Raw genomic sequence first — 26,413 nt, forward strand, 5'->3', positions numbered from 1 at the left:
TTTTGAAAATAAATATACAGTATTGTAATCTCATGAGGGTGAGTCCTGCTCCCTGTGACTCTTCAATTTAGTTGAGAGACACCAGGCCTTTGAGAAAGATAAACTAGACTTTACTGCAAGCCAGCCAAGCAAGGAGTTCAGAGAACAAACCTCAAATCAAGCTCCCTAAACTTGGGGATTCTGGGACAGTTGTAAGGTTATGCAGAGCTCATGAAATTTCTGAGAATATGCTGTCAATTTCAGGAACTAGACACCATATATCAGAGTGCATTTGGGGAGCAATATGGCAGCAGGAAGGACAACTTTGTGGCTAATTGTCCATGTCTGAATGGAGGGGGTGAGGCAGTGGGTGGTGAAGTGGCCTTGAGAAGAGGACCAGTAAGAAGGACGTTGGACTGTTATACAGAATGCTTCCTCAGGAGCTCACAGACCCGGGTATGATGGGAGCAGGGAGAACAGTTTAACCCTGTCAGTTACAGTATCCTGAAGATTTTGTCAAAGAGCATGAGAAGTCTCGAGGTGACTTCAAGGTTTTGCTCTGAGTAAGTAGAAGGGCAGAGATGACAATTATTCAGATAGGAAAGACCTTGGGAGGAGTGGATTTGGTGAGGAAAATCAGGAATTTCAGGTTTGAGTTGTGTACTAGACCTCCACATGTGAGTGTCAAGTAGAAAATTGGACTTGAATTTGGAGTTCAGCAGAGAGATATGGACTGAAGAATTAAATCTGATAAGTAATGAAATGAGTGTTGCATAGATGAAGGGCAAAAGATGCCCAGGGTCTGAGCTTTCAGGCAAGGGAGACAAAGAGGAAGCAGCAAAGGAGTCTGAGGAGGACCAATGTGGACGGAAAACAAAAAGTGTGATGCCTGGGAGCTCAGTGAGGAGGCTGTATTAAGGAGGAAGGCGTCATCAATGTGTTAAATGTCACTGAGGTATTTGGTAAGAGGACTCAAAAGTGGCCACTGGATTGGTCAGTGTGGAAGTCTTCGGTGGCTTTGAGTAGAGCAGTTTCTATGAGAAGGTGGGGTTAACAACTTCAGGGGAGGGAGCCCAAGGAAGTATGAAAAAAGACAGTCTGGGTTTGGTGACTACATACAAGTGTTTCAATGAGCTTTAAGGTAAAGGAGAAGAGTGAAAGAGGACATAACTGGAGTGAGATGTGAAATCAAAAAATTTTTTGAAAAAAATACTGTTTCATACTGATAGGAATGATGCTGAAGTGATGGGAACATGTATAGTTCAGAAAAGAGAGGTGAGGAATGCCAAGAGATACCCTTGGAAGGGACAGGGGTTTAGGAGCAGAGTGCCTGGCCTCAGGAAGGAGGGCTGTCTGCCCATCTACAGTAATAGGAAGGAAGGAAGGAAGGAAGGAAGGAAGGAAGGAAGGAAGGAAGGAAGGAAGGAAGGAAGGAAGGAAGGAAGGAAGGAAGGAAGGAAGGAAGGAAGGAAGGAAGGAAGGAAGGAAGGAAGGAAGGAAGGAAGGAAGGAAGGAAGGAAGGAAGGAAGGAAGGAAGGAAGGAAGGAAGGAAGGAAGGAAGGAAGGAAGGAAGGAAGGAAGGAAGGAAGGGTGGGAGGGAGGCAGGCAGGCAGGCAGGCAGACAGGCAGGCAGCACATGGGGATGTACATGCCTGTGGATCAGAAGAAGCATGAGAGGAGCTAGTGGAAGCTCTTCCAAGAAACAGGAAATGAGGTCATTTGCTGAAAGGTAGGATGAGAAGTAGGTGCTACAACTTGAAGAGAAAAGAAAAGAGAAAGGCTGGAGACTGAACCAACCAGGTAAATGAAGTACCAGTGTGAAGCAGGATTAAGGGCTGTCCTGAGGTAGTGTGCATAAATTTACAATGAGAGAATCAGAATAATTATGTGTTTTTCTCTAGCCACATTGTGAACATGGATGGAGGTGTGTAGAGGGTGGACTTTTTTCCAGGGTTTAGGTTTTGCAAAATGAATGTGATGAAATAAGGGAGGGCCGTGGCATCCTTGGTTTGGGTGAGGGTATTATTATGAAGGAGAAGCTTGGAATTTACACTGGGTATGAATTTAATAACAACATAGTGGCAGCTAAAGACAAGAAGCAGGGAAATGGGAATATGAGGGGTACAGAGAAATCCAAAAGTGATTTGCTAAAAACTTCTTTTAAGAAGAAGGTAAAATTCTGTCTTATAAAATACAAAAAAAAAAAAAAAGGAGACACTCCATTTTTTAATTTTTCTTATAATTGAAGGACCTTATTTTCTGTTACTCAGTTTTGTACTAGGAATTCTTTTTTTTTTTTAACGTATTTGGAATAATATAACTTGCATTGCTTTTATACAAAAGGCAAGCAGGGATCTAGTATTTTCTCATTCCTGAGATGTTTTCTCTGACATAAACTTGAATGGGGAAACAGGGACAAGAATGCCCAGGGGATAGTGGCTCTAGCTTTGGCCTAGAGAGGAGGTGCTGTTCCTGGGCAGCAGTAAAGGTATTTGGGAGTCAGGGTTGACACAGGTTAGAGACGGTCAGATGGGACTGCAAATGGCCACCTAGTGACGCCCAGAGTGAGGGCTGAGAGCAGATTTGAAGGATGTGAGCAGGAACGGCAGGAGGCCTGCTCTCTTTTGGAGCCAGAGAAGGCCCAGTTGCTAATTTTCTGACTACTTCATGCCAACTTTTTTGCGTGATCAAAACAAATAAACAACGGCAATCTCTGTGAGAGTTCCTAGTGAGAACTTCCCCCACCTGTGCCCCGGTAAGAGGTTTATATCTGGGGTCACATTATTTTGAGATGACATCTTGATTTTGGAACACAGCAGTTTGTTGTACTATCTTTGATCTTATGGTGAGGATGGTGAGAGTGAAGTTGGCCTCAGATCACCACCACTGAAGCGGGCAGGCACCCCATCAACACGGATGGAAGTGAAGCGAATGAGGGCCTTAGGAGCCTGTCCAGGTTAAGTGGCCTCTCAGGTGAGTGTAGAGAAGACTCTGACTGGCCCTTCAGCTGATGGAAGTTCTTCCAGGGAGACATGTGAGTCCTGTGTCACCGCCATCTGCTGGCAGGAACCTGCAATGACAGTCACACAGGAGGATGCAGAGATTCTGTGGAATCAGGGATACAAGAAACGATGAAGCCAAAATAGTCTAACTGTGATAGGTGGACATGTCTCTGTTGCTGTAGCATTTATTTCACATCAATCCATTTCTTTGAGGCTTTCTCTTTTTTGCTGACCCTCTGCTTTATGACTCATGATCTCCTGCAGGAACTGGTCCCTCTTGATAATATATCCAAAGTTAGAGAGATGAAGTCTCACCTTCAAGGCTGAAGACTTCCAGGCCTACTGAGGTCATCCATAACTAGAAAGAAACTCTTTGAAGAGTTGTCATTCAATCACACTTTTACAAGAAAATCCTGCTTGTTTTTTTCTCTCTCCATTTCCACAAATGATTCTAGAGCCCTCTTATCAGGCCCTACCCACTATGGGCATGATAGGTCCCACTTTCTCTTTGGTTCACACTTTCTTTGTGATCTAGCCGTCCTGGGCCCTAGCTCGATATAGGCTCCCTGAGGACTTTCAATACGAGTAATTCGGGGCCTGTCTTCCATTTCTCTGGCCCTTCCATACCCTGGAATCCAATCTCAAGTGCTTGCAATGTCTTTTAGGTATCCTTCAGGACACAAGTATCATCTGAGCTCAGACATTTTCTAGCTATAAATTTTATCAAACACTGAGGCAAAAATTTCCCATATTCTTCCCTTTCCTTGTTGTTTTTTTTTTTCCAGCATTTTTTATTGTTTCACAAAACTGTTGATTTGAGGAAACTAGTGCAACATTTATGGAACCTGAACCCATTTAAAATTGTTTTTAAGCTAAAATTGAAGCTCTTCATTAGATCTTGGGTGCTTCAAGCAGTTGTGATGGGCTGCTAACCTGAAGGTTGGGAGTTTGAACACACCAGGTGGTACCCTGGAAGAAAAGCCTGTCAGTCTGCTTCTATAAAGAACACAGGCAAGAAAACCTTACGGAGCAGCTCTACTGCATAACACATGTGGTTGTCATGAGTTGGAATTCACTGGAGTACAAGTTTTGTTTTTTTAGATATTAGAGCTTCTATGACCCTGCTTTGTCTTTTCTAGTCATGAAGTTATACTTTATGTGATATATTTGACTCTTGAAGTACATTGGCTAGTTTTACAACCTGTCGCCCATGTAATTTGCTTTCAAATCACTGACTGCTTTGCATAGGCCCCTCCAACACCAGGCTGGCTGCTCAGATACTATAAACAGGGCCTTTGCTATGGGAGCTGATCTGCATCAGGCAGGCAGGGCCAGCAAGATGGTGCCACACACTCTGATCCTCACGTCCCTGTTGCTCTGGGCCTCTGGTGAGGAATTAAAAGTGTTTCAATCTCTCTAGAGTAGTATCTTTCTAGAGTTGAAAAATGACTTTAACATATAGTGGGAAATGCCAGTTATTTGCAAAATGGAACCAGTTATTTGCTGATATGTAATATCACTAGATGTTCTGGTATAAATGGTATATTTTAATGTATGTGTGAAAAAGAGTGTGTATCAATATACATGGTAATTGTCTACTCTGATTTCAGGTGCCAGTGGGGACATTGTGATCACCCAGTCTCCAGCCTCTCTGGCTAAGTCTCAAGGAGAAACAGTCACCATCAACTACAAGGCCAGCCAGAGTGTGAGCAGCTACTTATCCTGGTACCAGCAGAAGCCAGGACAGGCTCCTAAGCTGCTCATCTATGCTGCATCCAGCCGGGCATCTGGGGTCCCTGACCGGTTCAGTGGCAGTGGGTCAGGGACAGACTTCACTTTCACCATCAGCAACTTCCAGCCTGAAGACGCCGCAGTTTATTATTGTCAGCAGAGTTATAATAATCCACCTCCCACAGTGCTTCAGCCTCGAACACAAACCTTGTCCCGAGGGTTGCAGACCAGTGAGTCTTCACTGCACCAGCTGCTTCCTTTCTGATCAGCCCTGAACGTGCACGATTCCTCTGTCTGCCACAAAGGCTACATCTCCTGACGAATTCCTTACAGTATTTCCAGATTCCAGGGGAAAATTAAGGGATGTGGCTTCTGCTGGATCCCCTTTTGTGGTAAAATATAGAAAAAAGAATGCTGTGAAAATCCCTCATGGGCTTTTTCAGGACCTTTCATATCACAGAAACCTCCTTGTTTCGCATGGATAGATCACATGACTGATTCGGGAAAGGGTCCAGTGAGTTTTCTACCCTGAAAGATCAGTTCTCTCTTCCTTGTGCCTTCTTGACTCTAGAAAGTTCTCATTTTAATTCATTATTTTATGGGACTTTTTCCTTTTTATACCATCAACCCTCACAAGTCTCCACCTAACCCGATATTAAACCTGGATCCTTCATATTTATAATCTCCCTCACAGAAGATAGTATTTCTGCCTTACTTTTACCTTCAATGAATCCTGTTTTCCAGCCAAGCCATCCTGGTCAATGTCAATGAAGGTGTTTTCCTGCTCTAAGCTTCTATTTTACTGACCTTTTCTCCTCTCTCCATGTCTTTCAGTGGGACTCATTCTTTCAAAGGCCAGCCTCTAACTCATTAGCCCTTTCACCCTAGAAACATGTGACACCTTTCTCATGTTCTATTTTCATTAGTTTTCAATTCCTCTTTAAATTAATTCCCTGGGCGCCCAAGATTAATTTAGTGACTGAAGGAAATCATGGTTCTTTCTTCTTGTTAGATGCCATCTTGTCAGCCCCTGACTCATGATGACCCCATGCACAATAACATCCGAATGTTGTCATCCAAAGGGTTTTCATTGGCTGCTTTTTCTGAACTAGATCACCAGGCCTTTCTCTCTAGTCTCTACCATTCTGAAAGTGCTGCTGAAACCTCTTCAGCATCACAACATGCATAGAGGAAGTGAGGTGAATGAGGCCTGTAGGCCCCTCCTCGGGTTTATGCAGTTGCCAGCCTGAGTAGTGTTTCCAGTCAGTGTAGAGGAGACTCTGACTGGCCCTGCAGCTAATGGAGACTTTCTCTCCTGGGAGACAGCAGAGATTCTGGCACCTAGGGAGCAGGATCTGCCCCCTGGGACCTAAAATGACAAGCACCCGAGGATGATCCAGAGATACTGTGCCATCAGGGATAGAGGGGAAATCAAACCAAAATGGTCTCTAACTGGGTAATGCGGACAGGCCTGTGTGGCTTGTAACATTTATTTCACATCTCTTTTCAAATCATAGACCTATCTGAATAGGGGGATCACTCTGGAGAGAAAACTCCATGTTTAGGTTTTGTCTCACCTGGATCATAGTAGAGCAGGAGCCTAGCATCTGGGTGGTGCCCATCCTGCAGCTTCTCTTTGTGTGATGTTGCTCAGATTCCATCCCCCAAGAAACTCTATTTCATAGCTTTGTTTTTTCTTTTTTTTCAACTTGGTTGTGTTAACCCTGGTTGCACAGTGGCTAAGAGCTATGGTTACTAATGAAAAGGTTAGTAGTCCAACTCTACTGGCCGCACCTTGGGATCATTATGGGGCAGTTTTTCTCTGTCCTATGTGTCACTGTGTGTTGGAATCAACTCGATGGGAAAGGGTGTTGTTTTCTTGTTGTTACTGTTGAGAACATGCCCAAGACAGCACACACTGATTCAACAGTTTCTGTACTTCACAGATCAGCAGGTGTGAGCTCAGGTTGGGGTGTGCCAAACAAACATTTATGCAAAGAACCACAGAGTGTAATGGTGAAATTCTTAGATCAAAGGATTCTGGTTCAAAAACTTCTACACTGCATGCTTCTTACTTTTTGAATAGAGCAGTACTATTTGAATATGGTAAAAATGTTTTTTTTTTTTTGGATTCTCTGATAACAATAGTTATATTTTAGTTTTCCTGCCATAATTGCTGCAGGTGACTGAGTGGTGCAAATAGTTCGTGCTCAGGTACTAAACTAAAAGCTTGGCAGTTGGGACCCACCCAGTGGAGCTGAAGAAGAAAGTCTTAGTGGTCTGCTTGCATGAAGATTACGGCACAGAAAAGTCTATGGAGCTCAGGTCTGCTCTGTAACTCATGTGGTTGCTAGCAATTGGAATCAAGTCAATGGTAATGGGTTTGATTTTGGTCAATTACAGTTTGGAATGGAAATACATTCTCAAAGAGCACTTGTTGAAACTGCTCATGAGGAAATGGTACTAATGCTCAATTCACAGAGTCAACAATGTTTGCAAACAGAATGGTTGCAGAGGCTTCCAATATCCAATGTTCCATCACTGGTGTCCAGTGGTGGTGGAGCCAGTCCATCTGTGGTGGTGGTGGGATCATATACAAACAACCTCTTTCTCTGATTTATCATGAACTGTGCTTTTGCCAGCTCATTTCATGTACATTTTCTACACCATGATCTGTACAATTTCACTCAAATCTGCATGTCACCCAGTAATCATTTCATTTTCTGCTTAGTTTAGACTTGGTTGGTTTCTCTTCTTTGCAATCAAAATCCCTGACTGATAAGAATATATTTCAATATTTGACAGTACCAGATTTTTATCAATGTTTTTTCACCTTGAATGTTACTATTCATACCAACCATTTTACAGTTCTGATTTTTGGAGTTGCAGGAAAAAAAAATCTCATCAGTATATTACTCATTTTTGTTGTTGTTGTCAGGTGCTATCCAGTCAGTTCCAACTCTTAGCAACCATATGAACAACACAATGAAACACTGCCCAGTCCTAGGCCATCCTCATAGTTCTTGTTATGCTTGAGCCCATTGTTGTAGCCACTGAGTCAATCCATCACTTTGAGGACCTTCCTCTGTTTTGTTGACCCTCTACTTTACCAAGGACAATGTCCTTCTGCAGGGACTGATCCCTCCTGAGAACATATCCAAGGTATGTGAGCCGAAGTTTCACCACCCTCCCTCCTTTAGGAGTAAAGATCACTCTGGTTGTACTTCTTCCAAGACAAATTTGTTCCTTCTAGAAGTCCATGGTATCTTCAATATTCTTCGCCAACACAATAATTCAAAGGCATCAATTCTTCTTTGGTTTTCCTTATTCATTGCCCAACTTTCACATGTACGGGAGGCGATTGAAAACATCATGGCTTGGTTCACATGCATCTCAGTCTTTAAAGTGAAGCCTTTGCTTTTTAACACTTTAGACAGGTCTTTTGCAGCCAATGTGCCCAGTGCAATGCATCCTTTGATTTCTTGAATGTTGCTTCCATGGTCATTGATTATGGATCCAAGGACAATGAAATCCATGACAATTTCAGTGTTTTGTCCTTTCTTTATGATGTTACTTCTTGGCCCAGTTGTGAGGATTTTTGCTTTCTTTACGTTGAGGTGTAATCCATACTGGAGGCTATGGTCCTTGATCTTAATCAGTAAATGCTTCAAGTCCTTTTCATTTTTAGCAAACAAGTTTGTGTCATCTGCATCATGCAGGTTGCTAACGAGTCTTCCTCCAATCCTGATTCCTCATTCTTCTTCATATAATCCATCTTCTCAAATTATATGCTCAGCATAGAGACTGAATAAGTATGGTGAAAGGATACAACTGTGAGACACACATTTTATGACTTTAAACCATGCAGCACCTCTTTATTCTCTTTGAATGACTGCCTGTTGACCTATGCACAGGTCCTCAAGCACACATTTAGGTGTTCTGGAATTCCCATTCTTTGCAATGTTATCCAGAATATGTTACAAATCACACAGTGGAATGCCTTTGCATAGTCAATAAAACACAGGTAAATATCTTTCTGGTATTATCTGCTTTTAGCCAGGATCCATCTGACATTAGCAATGATAGCCCTTGTCCCAGGTTGCTCTCTGAATCTGGCATGCATTTCTAGCAGTTCCCTGCCAATATAATGCTGTAGCCACTTTTGAATGAATATTGTTTGATGATTTCCACATTCAGTTGGATTACCTTTCATGGGAATAGGCATAAATATGGACAGAGTCTTAAAATTCTTACCTTTAGAAAGAAAAAACATTGCTTTCATTCTATATCCTTCTAGTAGTTTATGGAGTAAATGTCATTCTACATCTTTCACTTTGCTTTTTATTTTTAAAACCCAACTTATAAAATTTCTCGAAATCATTTTTCTCAACACAAAGTAATTGGGGAAATTCAACGGTTGCGGAATTAGCATCTTGTGTCTCCTATACATTTACAAAAGGATTTCTGGAAGCTCAAAAACCGGCATCTTCACCAATTCTTCTCAGCCACACTCCCCCTGAGGACATCTAGTATAGAATGATATTTCAAATATCTTAATTCAAGGGGAACCGCAAATGGTAAAATAAGAAGCAGGTTGTTGGGAAAGTGGGAAAATACTAATGGCTAAATATCATCAAATAGTATCCTGATGAAATATACAAAAAGCCTACTTAACCTCCACATGTATTCAACTTGTGTTGCTACTGTCTCTGTCAAATGTATGCCTGTCATGCTGAACAAATTTAACTGACAAATGTACACAGGCAGGAGGATTAGGATGAGCTCTCAGTCAGCTCTCCTGACATCTTGTCTAGTTGCTCAGAGGCACTTGGACCTCCTCCATTCTCCCTGCTGGCTCTGCCATGTCAAGACTGGTGGAGCTGACCGGCCATGAACAGGCAGCATCTGAGGTGTAGCAGAGGCACACATGGTCTAGAGTCCTCAGCTTCAACCTATTCCCCTGAGGTCTCCGACGTCTTCCTCTTAGCAGCCTCAGAGAATCTGCTGGGACTGCTCCCCACACAGGCCACACATTTGGGCAGCTAGGCCACCCCAAGCAGAGAGGTTTGCGTGCAGGGCTGGACCACTGTGGGAGGAAGTCGTATACTTCGCTGTCAGTAAGAAACTGGAACATCCTCAGCCTCCACCCTGCTGATTTTCAGAGTGAAATCTGTTCCTGACCCACTGGGAGCTGAGAGAACAGGCTTGATGCCCTATAGATTAGGAGCCGTGGAGGCTGGCCTGGCTTCTGCTCGTACTAGTTCAGATAAGTGTAACCATCACTATGTAGGAGGCTCTGACTCTACTTGTAGGATATGGTGGCTGGCTCTCTAAGCATGACTGACAGAGAGACTGGAGTGTGAGTCACCACAGTATCCCCATTGCAAGTTAAAATTATGAGAGAGAAGTGAAAGGTTACATGCCAATATTAAGGAGGATTTTCAAGATTCCCTTTCGCTATTTATTTCAGGCTAATTAATTGTTTTGTGTGAGTGTGTTTGTGTGTGTGTGAAATTATTATACATACCCTAAACCAGACAATTAAAAAAAAGAAAAAGAAAAGAGCCCCTTTGTTTTCTAAAATCTTCACCAGAGATCAGGTCCCTCTTGTTCTTGTTCTCCTGAGTTTCACAGGTCTGAACACCATATTTCTCCCACAGTGTGTGTGACATCCTCACCTAACTTGAGAACAGAATGCACAGGGGAAGTGGTGCCCTGAGAGCTGACCCTCCCCACCTCCTTCTCCTTTCCCATCCACCCTCTATCCTCACCAAGGATCCAGAGCATTAACAGCCCCAGGAGCTGAGCAGGAAACCTCATTTTACAAGTTGATCTCATGAGTCCTGGTAAGGAAAGGCAGATTAGAGTTGAACTTATATCTCAGACTTTGCCAGGGAAGGTCTTCCCTGGGGAACAATATGCAATTCCCTTGGCGGGTACAGCAGTGTGGAGAGGACCAAGGGGAGGGTGGGCCTCTCCTATGAGCAATTAACCAAGTGTCTTCTGTGTTTAGAGGAAAACCAACAGACAGAAAGTTGGTACTGCCTAGAGTAGTGGTCACTTTGGATTGTAAAATGCAGTATTCATGTCAAGGACACATTGCACATGGTCCTGACACTGTAAGAAAACATCAGAGACCCTGAAGATGGACAGATGAGTGTCTAGGGCCATCCTGCATGGTTCTCGCTCAGGTAACCTAAAAAAGGAATCATTCCCCACACCCACCATGCTGATCCACAGAGTGTCTGCAAATAATGAGCTGGACCTGAGATCATTCGAGATTGTCTGGTATCCAGTAGTTAAGTAGAAACTTTAGTGAAGGGTAAGGCAGTACACAATAGCACAGAAGCCAGCACAACTTGTACAAGACAAGGTCATGGTAGCTCTGTAGATGCATCCAAACTCCCTAAGGGACCGAATTGCTGGGCTGAGGGCTGAGAGGACTGTGATCTTGGGGTATATCTAGCTCAACTGCCATAACATAGTTTGTAAAGAATATGTTCTACATTCTACTTTGGTGAGTAGTGTCTGGGGCCTTAAAAGCCGGTGAGCTGCCATCTAGGGTACTCCACTTGTCTCCCTGCCTTGGGAGTAAGGAATAATGAAGAAAACTAAAGATACAAAGGAAAGATTAGTCCAAAGCACTAATGGACCAAATCTACCACAGCTTCCACCAGACTGAGTCCAGTACAACGAGAGGGTGTCTTGCTACCATCACTGACTGCTGTGACAGAGACTAAAATAGAGGTTCCCAGAAAGACCTGGAGATAAATGTAGAAAAAATTCAAACTCAGAAAGAAAGACCAGACCTGCTGGCCTGACAGAGACTAGAGAAACCCTGAGAGTATGGCCCCTGACATGCTTTCAGCTCAGTAATGAGTTCACTCCTGAAGTTTACCCTTCCGCCAAAGGTTGAACAGACCCAAGGAACAAAACAAAGCTAAAGGAGTGCACCAGCCCTGGGACAGGAATTGAAAGGCAGGAGAGAATAAGAAAGATAACAATAGAGAACAAAGGATTGAGAAGGAAAAGTGTTGACATGTCATGGGGTGGTCAACTAATGTCATAGAACACTGTGTGTGCTAAATGTTTGATGAAAAAAAAGTTTGTTCTGTAAACCTTCATCTAAAGTACAATTAAAAAAACAAAAACAGATTCCTGCTAAAAAATATTGTCTGGTATATGGTGATACCAGGTTAATTGATTAAGAATGTTGGAATCTAGTGCTACAAACTCTCTTTCCCTGGGACTCAGTGAATGAAACTCCTAAAGAGCCTCAAGTCAAAAGAGCTTGATAGGAAAGAAACAATTTTCTCTTATACATACACAGCCAATAGCCCAGTTTAAGGCAAGGGGAAAAGAGGAAAGAATTTTTATGCCTCAGGTAGTGAATATGATATTCCTGGTAACCACTTGTTGACCTTGATGAATATTCTATCTTATTTCTCTTTCTTTACATGCATATATAAAGTTGTTCTGTTAGGTTCAGTAATGAATCAAATATAATCGAAACAATTTGAATCAAATCGAATTGAATTAAAAGGGATAGAATGAAATAACAAGATATGATAAAATGAAACCTCATCAAAGAAATTTGAGCTCCTTAGAATAGTCAGGGAAAACCATAAAGTTGAACAAAAAAATTTTTTTTTTTTTTTTTTTTAAGACCTAGATGGAAACTTACTTGGGCAGATCTCACTCCTCTTTCATATTCTTTTCCTTGGAAATTAGGAACCTCCTTATTTGGTTCTCTCATAGGCAATTATCTTGGCAGCCCTGGGAGAAATTTGAAACTAATTATGAGAATTAATCTTAATTGTCTATCCCAGAATGCACCAGCATTATTTATTTAAGGCAAAGTAAAGATTCAAGGAGTCTCTGGGTGGCACAAACAGATTCCACTCACCTACTAAACCAAAGATTGATGACTCAAACCCCCCATCGGTGCCACCACAGAAAGGCCAGGAAATCAGCTTCCATAAGGATTACAGGGAAGGGAACCCTGTGGAGCTCACTTCTGCTGTGACACACATAGAGTAACCATTATTTGGAAGGACCATGAAGATAATGGTTTATTATTATTATTATTATTTATTTTCATTTTTAAAAGGGCAGAACTTGTTGATTATATTAAAAAAGTTTAGCAAATGTTTACTTGTCAATAATATTTCTGAGTAGCAAAAGAGCAATATCTTTTATTTCTGGCTTGATACTAAAGTTACAGGATTCATTAAAACTGATGTACCCTGGATTCAAAGTGTACAATTAATATTACTTATATAGCTCTTTTACCCTCAGAACTTGTACAAAAAAAAAGATAGTGGAAAAACTCTTATAAAAGTTGCCTGAGATTGATATCTGCAGGCAAACAGAGGGACAGGGACAGGAAAAGGGAGACAGAGAGACAGGAAGAATTTGACTCAATGGCGGTGAGTTAGGTTTTTTTGGTTTTATAACAGTAACACCTTAATGTGTCAGGCAAATACAGACATTTTGGACTCCAAGCTGAAACAGTAGAAACATGTCAAGAATTTGACCTGAGTGCCTCCTAGTGTCCTTTTGACTTAGGACCAAAAACGAAAAACCAAACTTGTGGTGGAGTGGAAAGGGACTCATAGTGATCCCAAAGGACAGAGTAGAATCACTGCATAAGGTTTCCAAGGAGCGCCGGGTGGATTCAAACTGCCAACCTTTTGGTTAGCAGGCTAACCCTTAACCAGTATGCCACCAGGGTTTCCTAAATACAAAAGAAGTACAGAATCTCTACTCTACAATGTTTGGCCCTCTTAACAAGGAGCCCTGGTTTTGCAGTGGTTAAAGTGCTTGCAGGGTAACCAAAAGGTCTATGGTTTGAACCCAGCATCCGCTCTGCAGGAGAAGGATGAGGCAGTCCTCTTCCGTTAAAGATTTACACCCTTGGAAACTCTATGGAGCACTTCAACTCTGTCCTAGAGGGCCGCTATGAGTCAGAATCCACCCAAGGGCAGTGGGTTAACTAGAGCACCTGCTTCCATAAAGAAACCCTATGGGGCAGTTCTACTCTGTCCAAAAAGGTTTCTATGACTCGGAATTGACTCAACAGCAGCAGGTTATTAAACTAGAGCTCAGGAGGCCCTGGGTGGTGCAAGCAGTTCAAACACTTGGCTGCTGAGCAAAAGGCTGGAAGTTTGAGTCTCCAAGAGGCTTATCAGGAGAAAGGCAAGTTGGCCTGCTTCAGACCAGTCAGCCACTGAAAACCCTACGGAGCCCAGTTCTACTCTTACACACACGGGGTCACCAGGAGTCTCAGCTGACAACATGGCAGCTGGTTAAGTAGAGCACAAATCCAGGGATCAAGTCGAGATGAGCTCGGGGGTCTGAAAACGACCCGGAGGCTCTTCCTGGGATGCCAGGCAGCATGTTGGCTGAGGTCTGGTGGCTGATGTCCCCTAGTTGAAGGTGATCTTAAGCTTTTATTTCTGAGAAGTACCCTTTACGGCTGGCACAAAATGGTGTGAAATATTGTCCCCCCTTAAGATAAATGTTGTGTGCCCCATAGACAAGGTGTAAGGGGGAATATACATTCTATCTCTGCATCTTTACTGTGCGCCTTTTTTCCTAAAGGAAGGAAGCACCTGGTAGGCCTCTTTGAGTTCTGGACTTTCATTCCACCCCCAGGTATACTGGTGTGGCCCCTTCACCAGGTACATGGACTCGGCCAGCGTCGAGAGGGCCTCAGAGCAGTAAAGGCTCTGTAGCACATCCAGCATGCAGTGCGGTCAGTTAGGATGTAGGAGACTGAACAAGGCTATCAACCATCCTAACATAGCTGACACTTAGAGGACACCCTCCAAACAACAGCAGGAAATACTTTTCTTTTAAAACACTTGCTAAGATAGGCCTATAACATCTCTCAATTAAAATCAATGAGTTCAAATCATGTGAATCATGGCCCTTCAGCTGCTGGGGACTCTCTCCCAGGGAGACAGCCAGGGTCCTGGAGACTGTGTCATCGCCATCTGCTGGCAGGAACCTGCAATGACAGGCACATGGGATGATCCAGAGATGTTGTGCAATCAGGGATCGAAGAAACAACCAAACCAAAATAATCACTATCTGCGATAGGCGGACAGGCCCGTGTCACTTGTAGCATTTTTTCATATCTCATTTTAAAATCGTAGCTCTGAATGGAAGGATTACTCTGAATAGAAAACTCCATTTCCGTGTTTAAAAATACCCTCTCCCCTAGAACAGAGCAGAGCAGAGCAGGAGCCTGAGGTTCTGGATGATGTCACCATCCTGCAGCTTCTCTCTCGTGTGATGTTGTTCAGCTACCACTCTCCAGAAAAGGGTCCATTTATGAGGCTCAGATCAGCAGGGCTGAGCCCATTGTGGGGTGGTGGTGAGGGGACATTTACGGCAAGAGCCTGGGAGTTTGATGGTGAAAGTTTCAGAGCACAGGGTTGTGGGAGAAAATCTTGTAGGTGCTCTTTTCTGACTCACTCTTTGAATATGGCAGTGACGGGCACCTATGATCTTGGATTATCTTCCCCAAATGAAGGTTTAACTAGTGATGTGGAGCTAATGTTTGTGCTAGACTACTACTGAAAGGTTAGCAGTTCAAATCCACCTCTGGGTCCTTGAAGAAAGGCCTAGCGATGCACTTCTGTAAGATGAAAAGCCACTTCATTCTGACTCATGGTGACCCCATGTGTCTCAATGGTATGGTTTTCAATGATTAATCTTGGAAGTAGATCGCCAGGTTTTTGTTTATTTTATTTTATTTGTTTTGAGGCTAGGACTAGGAGCTGAGTGTATTAACTGTTAAATATAATTTTTAATTAGTTAATTATTTTTTGATTGTTTCATGCGTGGTGGTAAATCTTGCCCTTGTTATTCCATCTAGCCTACAAATGGAAGTCTGCCTGCTGCTGAGTTTTAAAATTTTGGTAACTCCATTACTAATTTGTAGAAATTCAACTTGTTCTTCTTCAGATCTGAAGTGTCCCCATTTTTGGTTTCTGTACCTTGCATAGAATGTTAAGTATGTCATTTGTTTCTTTGAATAAACTCGTATAATGCCCAAATGTGAAGTGTGAACAGAGCTCCTTTTGTTCCCTGTTATTTCTGTTGCGTCACATTTGTATTCATATCATGTTGTTGTTCTGCATCATCACATTGGTTCCAACTGATAGTGACCCTCTGTGTACAACCAACCGAAACACCCCCTGGTCCTGAGCCGTCCTCACAGCCTTTGCTATGTTTGAGCCCAATGTTGTAGCCACTGTGTCAACCCATTTCTTTGAGGCTCTTTCCCTTTTTCTCTGACCCTCTACCTTATGACGCATGATCTCCTGCAAGGACTGGTCCCTCCTGATAATATATCCAAAGTAAGAGAAGTGAAGTCTCACCTTCAAGGCTGAAGAGTTCCAGGCCCACAGAGGCCATCCATACCTGGAATGAAACTCTTTGAAAAGTTGGCATTCACTCACAACTTTACAAGGAAATCCTGCTTGATTTTTCCTCTCCATTTCCACAAATGATTCTAGAGCCCTTTTAACAGGTCCTACCCACTGTGGGCATGATAGGTTCCACTTTCTCATTGGTTCATATTTCCTTTCTGATCTGAGCCCTCCGGAACCCTAGCTCAGGATGGGCTTCCTGAGGATTTTCAATACGAGTAAATTCAGGGCCTGTCTTCCATTTCCCTGGCCCTTCCATAGCCCCGGAATCCAATCTCAAGTGCTTACGGTGTCTTTTAGGTATCCTTCAGGATACAGTATCTTCAGAGCTCAGACATTTTCTAGCTATAAATTTTTATCAAACACTGAGACAAAAATTTCCCGTATTCTTTCCTTTTCTTCTATTTTTTTTCTAGCATTTTTTACTGTTTCACAAAACCGTTGATTTGAGGAAACTAGTCCAACATTTATGGAACCTGAACCCATTTCAAATGCTTTTTGTTAAAATTGAAGCTATTCGTTAGATTTTAGGTGTTTCAAGCAGCTGGATGGGCTGCTAACATGAAGATTGGCAGTTTGAACACACCCAGGGCTACCCTGGAAGAAAAGCCTGTCAGTCTGCTTCTATAAAGAATGCAGGCAAGAAAACCCTATGGGGCAGCTCTACTGTGTAACAGATCTGGTTTTCATGAGTTGGAATGTGCTGGACTGGAAGTTTTTTTTTTGTTTTTTTGAGAGGTATTAGAGCTTCTACTATCCTGCTTTGTTTTTTCTCTTCATAAAATTATACTTTATGTTATATATTTGGCTCTGGAAGTACATTGGCTAGTTTCACAACCTATCCCCCATGTAATTTGCTTTCCATTCACTGACTGCTTTGCATAGGCCCCTCCAACACCAGGCTGGCTGCTCAGATACCATAAACAGGGCCTTTGCTATGGGAGCTGATCTGCATCAGGCAGGCAGAGGCAGCAAGATGGTGCCACACACTCTGGTCCTCATGTCCCTGTTGCTCTGGGCCTCTGGTGAGAAATGAAAAGTGTTTCAACCTCTCCAGAGTAGTATCTTTCTACAGTTGATAAAGGATTTTAACATATAATGTTAATGACAGTTATTTGTAAAATGGAACCAATTATTTGTTGATATTTAATATCACTAGAAGTTGTGGTATAAATGGTATATTTTGTTGTATGCGTGAAAAAGTGTGTGTATAAATGTATACATGGTAATTGTCTACTCTGATTTCAGGTGCCAGTGGGGACATTGTGGTGACCCAGTCTCCAGCCTCTCTGGCTAAGTCTCAAGGAGAAACGGTCGCCATCAACTGCAAGGCCAGCCAGAGTGTGAGCAAGAACTTAGGCTGGTACCAGCAGAAGCCAGGACAGGCTCCTAAGCTGCTCATCTATGCTGCATCCAGCCGGGCATCTGGGGTCCCTGACCGGTTCAGTGGCAGTGGGTCAGGGACAGACTTCACTTTCGCCATCAGCAACTTCCAGCCTGAAGACGCCGCAGTTTATTACTGTTTCGCAGATTCTTATAATGAAGCTACCACAGTGTTTTAGCCTCGAACAAAAACCTCCTCCCGAAGGTTAAAGCCAGTGAGTCTTCAGTGCACCAGCTGCTTCCTTTCTGCTGAGCCCTGAAAGTGCACGCCTCCTCTCTCTGCCTCAAAGACCACATTTCCCGACTAATTCCTTGGAGTATGTGCAGGTTTCAGGAGAACTTAAGGGATGTGGCTTCTTCTGGATCCCCTTTTGTGGGAAATTATAGAAAAAAGAATGCTCTAAAAATCTCTTATAGGCTTTGTCAGGAGTTTTCATATCACAGGAACTTGCTTGTTTCACAAGGATAGATCACGTGACAGACTTGGGGAAATATCCAGTGTGTTTTACCCCCTGAAAGATCAGTTAGTTCTCTCTTCCCTGTGCTTCCTTGCCTCTGAAATGTTCTCATTTTAATTCTTAGATTTCCTGGACTTTTTCTTTCTTATCAGTCACCCCTCACAACTGTGGACCTAACCCAGTATTAAACTGGGGTCCTTCATACTTAAAAATTTCCCTTACAAGACGAAATATTCCTCTCTTACTTTTTCCTTCCATGGATCCTGTTTTCCAACAAAGCTTTCCTGGTCAATGGCAATGAAGTTGTTTTCTTGCTCTAAGCTCCCATTTTACTGCCTTTTTCTCCTCTCCATTTCCGTCAGTGACACTCATTCTTTCAAAGGTGAGACTCTAACTCATTAATCCTTTTACTCTAGAAACATGTGACCGCTTTCCCATGTTCTTTTTTCGTTAGTTCTCAATTCCTCTTTACAATAATCCCTTGGGTGGGCAAGTTTAATTTAGTGACTGAAGGAAATCATGGTTCTTTCCTGTTGTTAGCTGCCACCTTGTGACTCCATGACTCATGACAATTCAATGAACAATATTATTGTTGTGATCCACAGGGTTTTCACTGGCTGATTTCTCAGAAGTAGATGACCAGGCCTTTCTTCCTAGTCTGTATTAATCTGCAAGTGCTACAGAAATCTGTCCAGCATCACAAGATGTGTAAAGGACATGTGGTAAATGAGGTCTGTAGGTCCCTGCTCCGGTTTACACTGACAACACAAATAGTGTTCCCATTCAGTGTAGATGAGAACCTGACTGGCCATGCAGCTAGGGAGACTGTCTCTCCTCGGAGGCAGCAGAGATTCTGGCACCTACTCAGCAGGATCTGCCCTCTGGAACCTAAAACGTCAGACACACGAGGATAATCCAGAGATGCTGTGTAATCAGGGAGAGAAGGAAGATCAAACCAATGGTCTGTAACTGGGACAAGGGGACAGGCCTGGTTAGCTTGTAGCATTTATTTCATATCTCATTTCAAAATGCAGGCCTATCTGAATAGGAGGAGCACTCTGGAGAGAAAAATCCATGTCTGGGAAATGAGGCTTCTGGGGCAGATAGAGGAAGTGTGCGTGTTCAGAACTGTGGAGGAAGGAAGCAGCTGGTGCAGTGAAGACTCACAGACCTCCAGCCCTGGGAGGAGGCTCCTGTTCCAGGCTGAAGCAGTGTGAGACTGTAGCCATAATGTTGCTAACAGCAATAACCTGCCTCATCCTCAGCCTGGAGGCTGCTGATGGTAAGAGTGAAGTCTGCCCCAGACCCACTGCCAGGACGCCCATCAGGGATCTCGGATGCCTAGTGGGATGCAAAGGAGATAAACAGCTTAGGAGCCTGTGCTGCTTCCTGCCCATACCAGGCTAAAATGCTGCTAACACTTTGGCTGGACTTGTACTGAATGTGACCTTTCCTCCTGGAGACACAGTCAAGGAGACTGGAGTCTGTGTTACCATGATGTCCCCACTGACACTGCAATCAGAGAGGACAATTAGTATACATACATGCACACACTTTTTCCTAGGCACATTAAAATACACCATTTTAAATGTGCATTTCAGTGGAATACGTGTCACACATCATTAGCCCATTATTTACCACTACGTCCTGAAATCATTTTTCAGCTCTACAAAGAAACTTCTCTAAAGGGATTGAAGCACTTTTCATTTCTCACCAGAGATCCAGAGCAAAGGAACATGAGGACAGGAGCCTGGAACACCATCTTGCTGCCTTCACCTGCCTGATAAAGATCAGCTCACATTGCAAAGTCCCCATTTATAAAATACGAGCAGCCAGACTTGGCCTGGAGGGTCTATGCAAAGGCATCATTGAATATGGAAGCAAAGCACATGGGCAACTGGTTGTGAAACCAAGCAATGTAAATCAAGATCCAATAACTAGAAAAGACAAAGTAGTCAACTTAGAAGCTCTAATATCAACTGAGAAGCTCTAAAACTACAAACATGAGCTTCTCCTAAGAAGAGTTTCTATTTCAAATAACAGAAAAAAGAAAATAAAATGGGTTCAATGATGGGCTAGTTTCCTGAGATATACAATCCAGGAGAAATAATACAAAATGCTAGAAATATATAAAAGAAAGAACAGATGACAATGGAGAACTTTTGGCTCACTTTTTGATAAAAATTTATGGCCAGAAAATGTCTGAATTCTAAAGTCACGTTGTATCCTGACAGAGAATTTAAGGTCACTACATACACTAAAGATTTAATTCTAGCTTATATAAGATCCAAGGAAATGGAAGATAGGCCCAGAAATTACCTGTGTGGGGAGTCCTGAGGGACCTTATGTTGTGCTAGAGCCAAGGGAGGAGGACTATAATCCCAAACTCAGTGTGAAGCAAAGAAAGAGAGCCTATCCTTCCCACAACTCCTAGAAAATGATCAAAGGGCTCTAGGGTCATTGTGGAAATGGACAGGAAAAAATAAGCAAGATTTCCTTGGGAAGTTGTGTCTGAAAGTCAACTTTCCAAGGAGTTTCACTCCAGGCGTGTATGGCCCAGGTGATTCTGGAACTCTCCAACCTTGAAATTTGTTTCAGAAAGCCCAATAGATAGGTCCGACAAGTGGAAGCTGCTCTGGAAGAGGGCACACCCATCGTAAATGCTCAGGACTCCTCACAAATAATTTTTCAAAGACTGATACCCCCAAGAAGTCAGAGATCCTTAACATCCAAGAACATGAGATAACTGGGATATGAATCTGAAGGTGACGCAACTGAAAGAACAGGGAACAAAGGCATCCTCTTCACGCTTTAGATTTGGGAGCTGTGTGAGTTTATTTAGACAAATAAATGATAAACTTTAGATTGCACTCAAGGCACAAAAACTAAAAGCAGGGCACTACAGATCTGAAAAAAAATTTCCAGAAATTAGACACAGAATTCACGTCTGTCAGGTTGTCATACTGTGGGGGCTTGCGTATTGCTGTGATGCTGGTAGCTATGCTGCTGATATACAAATACCAGGAGGGTCACCACAGTGGACAGATTTCAGCTGAGCTTCCAGACTCAGACAAACTAGGAAGAAGGACCTGGTGGTCTGCTTCTGAAATAATCAGCCAGGGAAAGCCTTATTAATAGCAGGAGAACAATGTCTGTTACAGTGCCTGAAGATGAGCCCCTCCGGCTGGAAGGCACTCAAAAAGACGACTGGGGAAGAGCTGCCTCCTTAGACTTGACCTTAATGACACGCATGGAGTCAAGCTTTCGGGACATTGATGTGATGATGTGGCATGGCTCGAAATGAGAAGAAACAGCTGAACATCCATTAATGATGGAAATGTGGAACGTATGAAATACGAGTCTTAGAAAATGAGGAATTGTCAAAAATGAAATAGAATGCATAAAGATCAATATCCTAGGCAGTAGTCAGCTGAAATGGACTGGTATTGGTCGTTTTGAGTCCGAAAATCATATAGCCTACCATGCCAGGAATGACAACCTGAAGGGAATGGCATTGCACTTGTCATCAAGAAGAATATTTCAAAATCTATCCTGAAGTCCAAGGCTGACAGTGAAAGAATAACATCTACAGGCCTACAAGTAAGACCAGTTAATACAAGTAGTATTCAAATTTACCCACCAATCACTAAGGCCAAAGACAAAGAAATAGAAGATTTTTACCAAGTTCTGTGGTCTGAAATTGATTGAATATGCAACCAGGATGGTGATTGGAATGAGAAAGTTGGAAATAAAGAAGGATCAGCATATGGAAAATACGGCCTTGGTGATAGAAAGCACTGCAGAGATTGCAAAATTTGGGGAGTATGAAAAGAGACAGCCTCGGTTTGGTGACTACATAGAAGCCTTTCAATGAGTGAAACAGGACATAGCTGGAGGGGATATGAAATCAGCAGAGTTTTTAAAAATGATGTTTCATGCTGACAGAAATGAAGCTAATATGAGGGGAACATGGATAACTCAGAAAAGAGAGGTGAGAAATGCCAAGACGCCCTTGGAGGGACAGGTGTATAGGAGCAGAGGGCCTGGCCTCAGGTAGCAGAGCTGTCTGCTCATCAATAGTAATAGGAAGGAAGGAAGGCAGCACATGGGGTGTAGATGACTGTGGGTCAGAAGACGCATGAGAGGAGCTAGTGGAAGCTCGTCCAAGACACAGGAAATGAGGTCATTTGCTGAAAGGCAGGATGAGAAGTAGGTGTTAAAACTTGAAGAGAAAAGAAAAGACAAAGGGTGGAGACTGAATGAACCAGGTCAATGAAGTAGGATTGTGAGGCAGGATTAAGGGCTGTCCTGAGGTTGTGTGTATAAATTTACGATGAGAGAATCAGAATAATTGTGGGTTTTTCTCCAGCCACATTACAAACATGGATGCAGGTGTGTGGAGGGTAGAGTTTTTTCCAGGGTTTAGGTTTTGCAAGACGAATGTGACGAAATAAGGGAGGGGCCGTGGCGTCCTTGGTTTGGGTGAGGCCATTTTTATAAAGGAGAAGCTTGGAATTTACAGTGGGTATGAAATTTTACGAATTGAATATGAAGTCAATGGCAGCTAACAACAAAAAACAGGGAAATGGGAACATGAGGAGTGCAGAGAAAGCCAAAATAGATTTCTAAAAAACTTCTTTTAAGAAAAAGGTAAAATTCTGTCTTATACAAAAAAAAAAAAAAGTAGACACTCTGTTTTTTCATTTTTCTTATGATTGAAGGACCTTATTCTCTGTTCCTCAGTTTTATACTAGGATTTTTTTTTTTTTTTAATGTATTTGAAATGATATAACTTGCATTGCTTTTATACAAAAGGCAAGCAGGGGTCTAGTACTTTTCATTCCTGAGATGTTTTTTCTGACATAAACTTGAGTGGGGAAATAGAGACAGGAATGCTCAGGGGATAGTGGCTCTAGCCTTTGGCTTAGGGAGGAGGTGCTGTTCCGGGGCAGCAATAAAGGCTTTTGGGAGTCAGGGTTGACGCAGGTTAGAGAGGGTCAGATGGGACTGCAAATGGCCGCCTAGTGATGCCCAGGGTGAGGACTGAAAGCAGATTTGAAGGACGTGAGCAGGAAGGGCAGGAGGCTTGCTCTCTTTTGGAGCCAGAGAAGGCCCAGTTGCCGATTTTCTGACTACCTCATGCCAACTTTTTTTGTGATCAAAACAAATAAACCACAGCGATCTCTGTGACAGTGTCTAGTAAGTGGGACCCTTCCTGCACTTCTGCCCTGGTAAGAGGTTTATATCTGAGGTAACATTATTTTGACAAGATATCTTGATTTTGGAACACAGCAGTTTGTTGTACTATCTTTGATCCGATGGTGCTGATAGCAATTGTGAAGTTTGCCTCAGATCCACTGCCAGTGAAGCGGGTGGACACACTATCAACGTTGGTGAAAGTGTGGTAAATGAGGACCCTAGGAGCCTTCCCAGTTAAGTGGTGTCTCAGGTCATTGCAGAGAAGACTCTGACTGGTCCTTCAGCTGATGGAGACTCTCTCCCTGGGAGACAGCCTGGGGTTCTGGTGCCTGTGTCTTCACTATCTGCTGGCAGAAACCTGTAATGACAGGCACAGGGGTATGATGCAGAGATGCTGGGCAATCAGGCATAGAAGAAATAACCAAACCAAAAGAATCTATATCTGCGATAGGTAGAAGGGCCTGTGTTGCTGTAGCACTTATTTCATATCTCATTTTAAAATTGTAGATGGGAATGGAGGAATTACTCTGGAGAGAAAAACCCGTCTCTAGGTTTGCAAATATCCTCTCCCCTGGAACAGAGCAGAGCAGGAGCCTGAGGTTCTGGGTGGTGTCACCATTCTGCAGCTTCTCTCTCGTGTGATGTTGCTCAGGTTCCACCCCCTAGAAAAGGCTCCACTATGAGGCTCAGGTCAGCAGGGCTGAGCCCAGGTGGGGTGCTGACAAGGAGACATTTTTGCCAAGACCCAGGGAGTATGATAGTAACATCTTAAAGCACAGGGTGGGGTAGAAAATCTTATAGGGCACTCTCTTCTTACTTCCTTTTTAAATATGGCAGGCATGGACACATTTCACTTTGTGTTCTCTGCCCCAAAAAAGGTTTACCTAGAGATATGGAGCAAATGTTTCATGCTGGACCACTTACAGAGAAAGTTAGCAGTTTGAATCCACCCATGAGGCCTTGGAAGAAAGGACTGACAGTCTTCTTTTACAAGATTAAAAACTGTTTGCAGTTGAGGAGATTCTGACTTATGGTGACCCCACCTGTGTCCTGGTAGTGCTGTGACCACAGTTTTCAAAGGCTGATTCTTCAGAAGTAGATTCCCAGGGATTTTGTTTGTTTGTTTGCTTGTTTCTGTTTTTGAGGTGACTTTTGATAGCCTAGGAGCTGATGATGTTAACCGTTAAATATACGTTTTATTAATTAATTCTTTTTTTGGTTGTTTCATGTGTGAGGGTAAACTTTGTCCTTGTTATTGCATCTAGCCTAGTCTTTCTTCCACTGACTTTTAAAATTTTGGTAATTCCATTTCTAATTTCTAGAAATTCAATTGGTTGTTTTTCAGATCAGAAGTGTTCCTGTAGTTCCTCATTTATTTCTTTAAAAAAAAAAAAAAAAAAAAACTCCTATAATGCCCAAATCTGAAGTGTGAATAGAACTCCTTTTTTTTTTTTTTTATTCCTTCTGTTGCATCACATTTGTATTCATAACCTGTTGTTGTTGTTGTTAGGTGCCATCAAATCTGTTCCAACTCATAGTGACCATAAGTACAACAGAACAAAACACTCCCTGGTCCTACGACATTCTCAAAATCTTTACTATCTTCAAGCCCTTTTTTGCAGCCATTGTGTCAATCCAACTCATTTAGGGTCTACCTCTTTTTTGCTGACCCTCTGCTTTACCAAGAATGACGTCCTTCTCCAATTACCGGTCCTTCCTGATAACATGTCCAAAGTAAGAGAGATGAAGTCTTGCCTGAAGGATACTTTAAAGTCACTGGAAACCCTTGAGATAGGATTCAAGGACTGTGCCTGGAATGCCAGAACTATGTCAGAAAAATGGAAGACAGGCCCAGAATTTACACTTGTGGAAAATCCTCAGGGACCGTATTGAGCTAGGGTCCAGGAGAGCTGGAATCATTGGCCAGGACCATTCTGGCTCAAAAACAGATTGGTTCATTCTTCTGTCAGTTCATGGTACACTCAACACCATAATTTAAAAGCATCAATTCTTCTTTGGTCTTTCTTATTCATTGGTGTTCAACCATTTCAAGAGGTAGTGTATGATCAGGAACCAGTGGTGCTAAAGGAAGAAGTCCAAGCTGCCCTGAAGGCATTGGCTAAAAGCAAGGCTCCAGGAGTTGACAGAATATCAATTGAGATATTTCAACAAATGGATGAAGTGCTAGAAGTGCTCACTTGTCTATGCCAAGAAATTTGCAAGACAGCTGCCTGACCTACTGACTGGAAGAGAGCCACATTTATGCCTATTCCCAAGAAAGTTGATCCAACAGAATGAGGGAATTATCAAACAATATTGTTAATATCACACACAAGCAGAATGTTGCTGAAGATCATTCAAAAGCAGCTGCGGCAGTAGTGTATCGACAGGCAACTGCCAGAAACTCAGGCTGGATTCAGAAGAGGATGTGGAACCAGGGATGTCAGTGCTGAGGTCAGGTGGGCCTAGCTGAAAGGAGAGAACACCAGAAAGATGTTTACTTATGTTTTATTGACTGTGGAAAAGCAATTGACTGTCTGGATAATGACAAATTATGGACAGCTTTGCGAAGAATGGGAATTCTAGAACACTTAATCGCGCTCGTCAAGAACCTGTACATAGATCAAGAGGTAGTTGTTAGGACAGAACAACGGGATACAGAGTGGCTTCAAGTCAGGAAAGTTGTGCGTCAGGGTTGCATTTTTTCACCATACCTGTTCAATCTGTATGCTGAGCAAATAATCTGAGTAGCTGGACTATATGAAGAAAAACATGGCCTCAGGGTTGGAGGAAGACTCATTAACAACCTCTGTTATGCAGATGACACAACCTTGCTTGTTGAAAGTGAAGAGGACTTCCAGCACTTACTGATGAAGTCCTAAGGCCACAGCCTTCAGTATGGATTACACCTCAACATAAAGAAAACAAAAATCCTCACAACTAGACCAATAAGCCACATCATGATAAACAGAGAGAAGACAGAAGTTGTCAAGGATTTCATTTTCCTTGGATCCACAATCACATGAAAGCAGCTGTCAAGAAATCCAAAGATGCATTGCATTGTGCAACTCTGCTACAAAGGGCCTCTTTAAAGTGTTGAAAGCAATGAAGTCGCCTTGAAGTCGAAGGTGCGCCTGACCCAAGCCGTGGTATTTTCAATCACATGACAAGCATGTGAAAGCTGAACATGAAAAAGGAAGACCAAAGAACTATTGATGCC

At 42.7% G+C, this 26,413-nt stretch overlaps 1 gene segment (V, D, J or C); it reads left to right on the top strand.

Moving 5' to 3' along the window:
• The first annotated feature begins 4,308 nt into the window (after positions 1-4,308).
• On the top strand, positions 4,309-17,715 carry LOC126060251 (immunoglobulin kappa variable 4-1-like). The segment is given in 2 exon segments: positions 4,309-4,369; positions 17,402-17,715. Coding segments are annotated over 2 exon segments (363 nt in total).
• The last annotated feature ends 8,698 nt before the right edge of the window (positions 17,716-26,413 follow it).

Source organism: Elephas maximus, chromosome 17, assembly GCF_024166365.1.
Source record: "Elephas maximus indicus isolate mEleMax1 chromosome 17, mEleMax1 primary haplotype, whole genome shotgun sequence".
Lineage (NCBI taxonomy): Eukaryota > Metazoa > Chordata > Mammalia > Proboscidea > Elephantidae > Elephas > Elephas maximus.